Raw genomic sequence first — 9176 nt, forward strand, 5'->3', positions numbered from 1 at the left:
GGGGGCAGGGAGCTGGAGCGCCCCACTCTGCCCTCCCCTGCCGGGGAGCGGACTTGGAGCCCACAGGGGAGAAGGCGACAGGCTGGGGCCACGTGTGCCATGTCCTGCTCTGTGGCCGACACACCCGCCTCCCTCCCAGATGCTCTGCAGGGCGAGGGGGCCAGGAGTCCCCCGCCAACCCCGCCAGGTCTGTCTACTCGGCACGGGTGGCCCCTCCTCCTCATCACTTGGTTTTCCATTTTTACCTCCGCAACATGGCCCGTGAGTTAAAAGGCGAAATGTGTCTGCAACATTTTAGAGACAGGGTCTGGCAACCTTTCTTCGTGTGTACAAATAACCTAAAACTCACCATTATCATGATGTTCAAGCATATGGGTCTGGCCACATTCATCGTGTAGCTGTTCCCCCACCGGCTCCAGAATGTTCTATCCTGTCCCCGCGACGCATGGATCCCTACCTGCTCCCCCAGCCCAGGCCCCGCTGTCCACCCTTTGTGTCTGTCAGCCTGACAACTCTGGGTCCTCGTATCTGTGGGGCCCCCGGGGTGTGTCTTTCTGTCTGGCTGGGGTCCTCGGGGCTCATCCCCACAGGACAGGGGTCTGGCTGCTCCGAGGCTGAGCGATCTGTCGTGTGCACGCAGAACAGTCTGCCGGCTGTTCCCGTGACGGGGAGAGGGCCTGCTCCCACCTGGTGGTTTCCTGATGGCTGCCGCTATGAACTTGGGCTACGACACCTCTGAGCCCCTATGTTCAATTCCTGTGATTATGTGGCCAGAGGTGAAATTGTGGGATCACTTGGCGATGGTTTTTTTTTTTTTTAAGATTTTATTTATTTATTTGACACAGAGAGAGATCACAAGTAGGCAGAGAAGCAGGCAGAGAGAGAGGAGGAAGCAGGCTCCCCGCTGAGCAGAGAGCCCAATGCGGGGCTCGATCCCAGGACTCTGGGATCATGACCTGAGCCGAAGGCAGACGCTTTAACCCACTGAGCCACCCAGGCGCCCTGGCGATGGTTTAATATTTGGAGGACCCTCCCCGCTGCAGTCCACGATGGCGGCACACATTGCGCTCCCGTCAACAGAGCTCTCGTGTTTCCACGTTCTCCAACCCCCGTTTCTGGGTTCGGGCAGCCACTGTGGTGTGAACTGCTTTCGCCTGCGCTTCCCTGAGGAGACGTGAGCACCCCCTGCACACCCCGCTCGGCCGTCTGCTCATCTCCAGAGCAGGGTTTGTCCGGGTCCCGTTCGGCCCAGTTCGGATTTGCATTGTTCGCTTCTGGCGTTGAGCTGTAGGGCTTCTGCTTCCTGGGTATTGGGCCCGCATCAGATCTGTGCCCTGAAAACGTTTCCTCCCAGTCTGGGGCTTGCATTTCACTCTGTGGATAGTGTCCCCTGAAGCACAAATTTTTTTATTTTTCATGAAGTCCAATTTGTCTTTTTCTTCTGTCGCCTGGGCCTGTGGTATCAGACCAACAAAATCCTTGCCATATCCGACGTCATGAATCTCTTGCCTCGTTTTCTTCTAAGATTTCTACGGTTTGGGTTCTATGTTTGGGACCTTGATCCACTGAGTTAAATTTATTAAAGATTTTATTTATTTGAGAGAGAGAGAGCACGAGGGTGGGGAGGGGTGTTGGGGGGGGAAGGGGGAGAGGCAGACTCCCTGCTGAGCAGGAAGCCAGACTTGGGGCTCGATCCCAGGACCCAGAGGTCATGACCTGAGTCACCCAGGTGCACCTCCAGTTTTTTAATACGGGATGTGAGGTTGAGTCCAACTTCATTTTTTTGCCCGTGGATATCCAGGTTTCCCAGCGCCGCGGCGAAGACTGTCCTTTCCTAGTTAGTGCTGATGCACTTTCTCAACCAAGGAGACCGATTTCTGGGCGCTCTTCTACTGCACTGGCCCATGTCTGTCTTTATGCCGGTGCCATAGTCACAGTCTACTGTGACTTTGTCCAAGTTCTTCCCGTTTTGTTCTTGTTTAGGGTTACTTGGCTACTTGGGTTCCCAGATATTCCATGTGCGTTTTGTCAAATGTTTTATCAACTAAGATGATCGAGGTCCGTTTTTCCTTCCTTCTGTTCATGTGGTGTACTGCCTTCTTCAGTTCCATGCGGAGAATCCCTTGGATTTTAGGACTAAATCTCACTTGGTCGTGGTAGGTAGTCCCTCATATGCTGCTGAATTCTGTTTGTGAGTATCTTGTGGAGGATTTTCGCATCAGTGTTCACAAGGGATACTGGTCTGAGCGGTCTTGTATTTGTGTCACGTCGGTCTCCAGGCTATGCTGGGCACGGTACCAACACCATACAGGGTGAGTTAGGAAGCGCTCCCTCCCCATCGGTTGTTTCGGAAAAGTTTGGGAAGGACGGTGTTGGTCACTCAGGGTTTAGTAGAACTTCCCAGGAAAGCCGTCGGGGCACAGCTGTTCTTTGTTGGGAAGTTTTGAGACGGATCCAGTCTCCTTACTGGTTCAGGGGCCCATTTGGACGGTCACTTTGTGATTTGGTCCTGGTGGGTTTTCCGTTTCCATGAACGTGTCCACTTCACCGAGGTGACCCCGTTGTCGGTGCACGGCGGATCCCGGCAGGCTCTCCTAGACCTTTTCATTTCTGGCAGCAGCGTCCCCAGCCTTGTGTCCGACTGTCGTGACTTGAGTCCATTTCTTAGTCTGTCCAGCTCAAGGTTTGCCGATTCACTGATCATCTTCTGTCTTGTGCCCTGTGTATGTGTGTGGCCTGCAGCTTCTTCTCCCTTGTTTGCTGGAATCCTGGTGTCTTCTGTGTTTAGTTCATGTGCAATGTTTGAATTCCCTCCTGATTTCCTTTTGTGTATTTTCTGTAGCTCTTTTCTTCCTGGTTGCCATGGCGATTACATTTAACATCCTAAATTTATAATCTTCTAAATCGAATTTATAGTAGTTTAACTTCAGTAACGTGCAGAAACCCTGCCCCTGCACAGCTGTCTGCACAACCCCCTTTCGGTGGTCAGTGTCCCAGTGTTTCATCTGTACACACTGTTGCCCCAAGACACAGTCATTCTGTTAAATGCAGTATTTCCTAAGGTAGGTATAAAGAAAGATTTGCAATTACAAACAAGTTATAGTAATAGTAGCTTTTAATTCCTGCTTACTGTTTTCCTTAGAAGTACTAGTTTGTTTTTTTAAAGATTTTGAGAGCAAGAGAGAGAAAGGGACAGCATGAGCGGGTAGAGAGGGGGAAACGTGCCTCTTCTTTGGCAGGGAGCCCAACATGGGGACTCGATCCCAGATTGTGACCTGAGCCAAAGGCACACACTTAACTAACCGAGCCACCCAGGTGCCCCCAAAGTCTTAGTCTTTTAAGTCACGCAGGGAACGCAAAGTCGTCAGGCAACTTCCCTGAGCTCATTCCTCCATAGAGCTTCCAGTTACTGCTGTCCCTGTTGTCATCCGTTCCTGGTCGTAGGGGAAAGCACTGCTCTTCCCTACAGCACGCGAGGGCAGCAGGAGGCCTGTTGCACAATGAGGCCTCTCATGTCGACCCGCGTCCGTCTAACCCCTTTGGTTTCATTGTGAAAGATGTTGTACTTTGTCAAGTGCTTTCCTTTGCTTTTTCTTCATCTATTGCGATGGTGTATGGTTTTTAAGTGTTTGTTGAGGCGACCAATCTGGCTGACGGGCTGGCAAATATTGAGCCATCCTTGGATCCCTGAAGAAACCTACTTCACTGTGCGTCTGGTTTGCTATCAGGGTAACGCTGGCCTCACAAATCTGGAAGCTTCCTTTCTATTTTTTTTTTTGCTGTGGTTTGAGAATAGCTCTTCACTCTTGAAGTGTTTGGTAAAATTCGTTGGTGAAGCCATCTGGTCCTAGACTTTTGTGTGTTTTGAGTTCTTTGGTTACAGATTTCATTTTGTTACTAGTAATCGGTATGTCCAGATTTTCTGTTTCTTTCTGACCTGGTTTTGGAAGATGACATGCGGTATTAACAGCTTTTAGGTGAGACATGGCTGAAGGCACATGTGCCAATCTTCAGCTTTATCTAGAAGCCTCCACCCTCGTCATCTTTGGGACCCCGAGCCCAGGGACCTTCTCTGTGTGTGGCATGATACTCTGCGGCTGTGCGTGCCCAGCAGCCTCCCCCAGGGTCAGAGGGCTGTGGTATGGCACCTGCCTGGGCTGGGCCCCGTGCCTAGATACAGGTAAGCCTGTTTGCCATGGCTCTGGCCTCTGTGAGTGACTACACAGTTCGCCAGTAGACACAGGCAGGAGTCAGAGAGTCCTACTTGTACTGAGGGCTGGGCACAGTGACTGTGCATAATGGGGGCGGACCACAACCCAAGGGTGGTGGCAGGTATTGGGATGGCATGTGCAGAGGCCCTGTGGCCAGATGGAACAGGACACACCTGAGCAGCTGACAGGCTGAGGCTGGCAAGAAAGGAAGGGCCTTTGGGCTGGGGAGAGCCCGTAGGGCCTGTAGCTGGGCTGTGGACTTGTGTCTTTATTGGAGGGGCAGTGGTTTGCTGGGAAGTTGTCACGGCCGAAGTTGAACTTTCACTGACCTGTCCAGCTGCTGCAGTTCCAGTGATCGGAGGGAGTCCCGCGCTGGGGAGTAGGCAGGAGATGATGCCTCCTAAGCCCAGGGGAGGGACTGGAGAGTTCACTGGTGGCCGGGATGCGGCTGGATGTACCATGGGCGAAGGCGGCTGTGGGCAGGGCCCAGAGCGTACGCCCTAGCCCGGATTGGGAACCCTGTGCCCTAGGTGGGGAAGACAGCATTGGGGTACACGCTGCAGGGCAGGGCTGTGAGGAGGTATGGCCAGCTCCTGGGGGTTGGGGGGGCGTGCAGCAGGTGAGGGTGGTGAGGAGGCATCATTTCCAGTATGGTCTGGTGTGGGATGACCCCGCGAGCAGGAGTGGGCTCCAGAGCCCTAGAGACGTGCAGGTGCTGGGTGGCTGGCAATGGCCCGGTGTTGGCAGGGGAAGGAGGTATTGGGCTCACCCAAGTGGGGCAGACTCCAGCGTCTGGTCGGCGGGGGACTCTGCACGGCAGCAGGAGAGGGAGGGGCTGCGGGTCCACCCTGTCCAGCAAGGGGTTTGGCTCACACAGAGCAGCTCTCTTCCTTCCTTTGGAGATGGGAGGCAGCAGCTCTGGGTGGATTTAAGAATAGATGAGCCTTGCTCTGGGCAACATCTTTGGTTTGAAAAAATAACCCCACTGGAGAGAAGAACCACCCCATACCTGAAGCCGCATCAGGGCCTGGGGCCGGCGGGCTTGGACATCAGTCTCCCCCGTTTGTGCCCTGCCCATCCCAGGCCGGCGGGCCCCAGCACGGCCTGGCTCCTGTGTGGAGCCATCGCTGTCCACCCAGGCCGCCCCCGGGGCCATCCCCCAGCAGGTCTGCCTCCCACCTGTGTTCATGGCTGCCCTCGGCTGGCCCCCAGGGGGGCAGCGCTCAGGGCTGACACCCGCTCTGACCCGCAGGAGATCGTGGACTGGTTCAATGCGCTCCGAGCCGCCCGCTTCCACTACCTGCAGGTGGCCTTCCCCGGGGCCAGCGATGCCGACGTAAGTGCCGGTGGCTTGTGTCTGCTGGGGCTGGGGCGCTGGCCAAGGGTCTCCACGTACCCGCTCCTTTCTTCTGGGGCATGTCAGCTCAGCAACAGCGAGCTGGGGGGGAGGGGGGAGGGTGCCGGGGACGCACTGGGGGAGAGTGACTGGGAGGGCCCAGGCCTGAGCCTGTCTTCTGCCCTAGTTGGTCCCGAAGCTCTCCCGGAACTACCTGAAGGAAGGCTACATGGAGAAAACGGGGCCCAAGGTGGGTCTGACCGGCTGGCCCGAGCCCCTCAGAGATTAGGGTCTCAGCTACCCAGGGCTGGGGTGGCCGTGGAGAGTCAGAGTGCCAGCAACAGTCCCAGGCAAGGACTTCCAACACATCACTTTGGTGTGTGGATGGCCCTGGACCCCACAACCTTCTGTAAGCGGGGGCCCTGTGGAGCCAGGACTGTGGGGCTCTGGGTTGAGCCGAGCCTGCCTCGTGCCTTTGCCCCCTTCCATCGGTCCCTAGAAGGGCAGACTCGGCCCCTTCCCTGCCTCGTGGACGTGTAGAAGGGGTAGCCTCGCAACCAAGATGGGCTCTAAGGACGGGCGAGGAGGAGGAACTGGTGTGGTGGGGAGGGGAGGGCACGTACCTGGGAGGAACAGCATGTGCAAAGGCCCTGGGGGCAGCCCCCTGGCAGAGCAGGACGCGGCACCACCCACAGAAAGCACAAATGAGCGAAGGATGAGTGAAGGCATGTGGGGGTGCCCTGCCTCAGGCTGACCGGCGGGACCCCGGCACTCTCTGACCCACAGCAAACAGAAGGCTTCCGGAAGCGCTGGTTCACCATGGATGACCGGAGGCTCATGTACTTCAAAGACCCTCTGGTAAGGGGGTCAGGGAGGGTCTCGGCCCAGGTCAGCTAGGGCCCTTGCAGGGTGGATGTCTCCGCTCCTACAACGTGGAGACCAGCTGTCGTCTGCTGGCCGCAGGCGGTGGGGATGGGTCTGGGCTTCCCCCACTAGGAGCACAGCTGCCCCCTTGCCTAGGGGCTGCCTGGCCTCTGCCCACAGGATGCCTTTGCTCGCGGGGAAGTCTTCATCGGCAGCAAGGAGAGCGGCTACACGGTGCTGGACGGGCTCCCGCCGTCCACCCAGGGCCACCACTGGCCCCACGGCATCACCATCGTCACGCCAGAGCGCAGGTTCCTGCTGGCCTGCGAGACGGAGATGGAGCAGCGGGCCTGGGTGGAGGCTTTCCGGAAGGTCGTGGACAGGCCGATGCTGCCCCAGGAATACGCAGGTGAGTGTGGGTGGGGTGGCAGGGACCGAGCCCAGCACCTCCTGGGTGGCTATGACCTGGCTGGACGCCTGTCCTTTTCCAGTGGAAGCGCACTTCAAGCATAAACCCTAACGAGAGACGGTTCTGGAGGCCCGAGGGAACCGGACTTGTTGGAAGTGGCCCTCGAGGAGGCAGCAGTCAGACTGGGGGGCTGCCAGATGGAGGAACCAGCTTCGTGGCCCCGGCCCCAAGCGGCAGCCCCGGACACGGCCACGTGGGGCCTGAGCTTTAGCCACTAGGACCCTTTTCTCTGGAACCTCACTGCAGGCCGGCCTGACCTGCTCTCAGACCCCACCATGCTGCTGCCCAGCGCTGTGACCCCTGCCACCCTCCCCCCCACCACACCCCTCCACTGAACCCCCCTTCCTCTGAGGCCTGCGCCCGGCCTCCTGGCTCAGGGCAGCCCGGCAGACCCTCCCTACCTGCCCTTGCCCCCTGCCCGCCTGAGCAGGACCCTGCCCCTGAGCAGGAGGCTGGGCTGTGGGGACAGCGGGTGGCCTGCATGCCTCCCCTCCCCCTCTTGCCCTTCCCTCAAGTCTCTGTCAACAAGTATTTATTGAGCTACCTGCTGTGTGTCAGTCATGGGGTCCTGGGTGCTAGCATGGGGCATGGCATCGTTGTCCTCAACCAGCTGACGTGGCATGTGCCTGAGGGCCTGGGGGTCAGAGACACCGGGGAGTTGCAGCTCACTGGGCCCCAGCATGCTTGGATGGGGAGGGAGAAGGGAGGGGCAGCTCCTGACTGTTGACCGCCACCCCCCCCACCCAGCCACTGAGCCCTTAGAAGATGGAAGCCCAGGGTGTCCCCCATCAGGACCCAATGTGCCACTGGCCAGCCGGCACTTACAACCCTCGAGCATCCTCCCCAGGGGCCCTGGCTCCCTGTCCACCCTCGGTGGAGGGTTGGGACAGAAGCAGCAGAAGCAGGGGTACCTGCTGGGTGATCTGGGTCGTCCCTCAGCCCCCCTCCCATACCCTCAGACGGTCCTGGACCAGCCCTTGAGAGGTACAGGAATCCCCAAGGCAGGGTGTCGTGTCACGCCAGCCCTCTGAAGTGCGGACGTCCCCAGAAGGGTGCCCCAGGGCCTCTGCCTGTCCTTGTGGGCCCGACTCCCACCACCCCATCTCCCTGCTGCCCCTGAGCGTGGGCTGGCCCCCTCAGAATCATGTCAACCTGGATGGGGGGGGACCAGCCGCAGGGTCAAGAGGACAGCAGCGCCCCCCTCACTCCCATCTAAGCTGCAGGCCCCAAGACAGCCGGGCCGGGGAGGTAGGACAGTCCCAGGGTCACCCAGGGCCCCTGCCCCCTTCTGCCCCAGGCAGGTACCCCCTCCCCAGCCGTGCCAGATGCCACCACCCACAATCACTGGCCTGTTGTCCCCGCTTCCAAACAAGGACACTCAAGTCCCAGAGGTAGGGGGTCTCCTCCTAGGTGGAAACGAAAAGCCAGAGGTCCCCGGGACTGCCCCTCCCTTTGTGGGGAGCAGCCCCAGCCACACGTTCTTGGGGACTGGCCTTCTAGACCCTCTCTGAACCAGATGCAAGGGTGTCCTGCCCAAGACACTAACATGTTAAAAAGAAACAAACACTTACCACTGGCAGGAGAATTTCTCCCAACGAGGCAGGAAGCTCATGGCCCACAGATGGTGGTCACTGTGCGGACCTCACAGGCCTCGGCACACCGGGTTGCTGGGAGCTGTGGCCTTCAGGCCGGCGTCCGCATCCCTCACGCTCCTCCGTAGAGATGTGGGCAACGCACGGCCTGCACGGCTACACACGGGACGCCGCGTTCCCAGAAAATGACAGCACCATTCACAACTGCACGAAAAACGTGGCCGTGCTCCCAGGGAAAGTGGGATCGGGCGCACGGGCCCACGGCGGCCCTCCGACCGGGGAGGGAGGTCTCCACGTGCTGAGGGTCGAGACAGACGCCGCCACCAGGAGGAGCATAGCGGGACACAGGTGTGCGTGCTCTGTGTTTGTCCATTCTGGCCGGGGCAAATTCCACAGAAAAACCCAAGCGCTGCTCCAACATCCTGCCCACTGACTGCGCTGCACGCATTTCGTGGTTTCAGAACAAGCATCACGGCTCCAGGCAGGGGGCCCACTGTGGGCTTGGGGCCTGCCCCTGGTGAGGGCTCCCTCCACTAGCAGCCTCCTCAGTGCGCCCCGGGGCTGCCCAGTGGGGGAGGGGGGGGGACTCTGCACTCCTTCCCCCACCTTGGTGGCCTGCACTTAGAACCTGTGACAAGGCAGGACCCCACTGGATTTGGGGTCTCGTGTTTAGAGAAACCTCGTAGTTACACACCAATCACAAG

At 58.4% G+C, this 9176-nt stretch overlaps 1 protein-coding gene and 1 long non-coding RNA gene across 2 annotated transcripts in view; one reads left to right on the top strand and one right to left on the bottom strand.

Moving 5' to 3' along the window:
* The window catches only part of ADAP1 (ArfGAP with dual PH domains 1), a 49056-nt gene extending 41633 nt beyond the window's left edge, over positions 1-7423 (top strand). Inside the window, exons 7-11 of the mRNA XM_004776317.2 lie at positions 5464-5547; positions 5735-5797; positions 6334-6405; positions 6592-6820; positions 6903-7423. Of these exons, the coding sequence (XP_004776374.1) occupies positions 5464-5547; positions 5735-5797; positions 6334-6405; positions 6592-6820; positions 6903-6931 (477 nt within the window). The 3' untranslated portion in view covers positions 6932-7423. The remainder of the gene's footprint in view (positions 1-5463; positions 5548-5734; positions 5798-6333; positions 6406-6591; positions 6821-6902) is intronic.
* On the bottom strand, positions 3098-5468 carry LOC123390711. The gene is made up of 2 exons (XR_006605288.1): positions 4541-5468; positions 3098-3937 (listed from the first exon to the last, which is right to left on the bottom strand). It is a non-coding gene; the product is annotated as an uncharacterized LOC123390711 (long non-coding RNA).
* Positions 7424-9176: the final 1753 nt, after the last annotated feature.

The sequence above is a fragment of the Mustela putorius genome, unplaced genomic scaffold, assembly GCF_011764305.1.
Source record: "Mustela putorius furo isolate JIRA1106 unplaced genomic scaffold, ASM1176430v1.1 tig00000139_pilon_pilon_pilon, whole genome shotgun sequence".
Taxonomy (NCBI): Eukaryota; Metazoa; Chordata; class Mammalia; order Carnivora; family Mustelidae; genus Mustela; species Mustela putorius.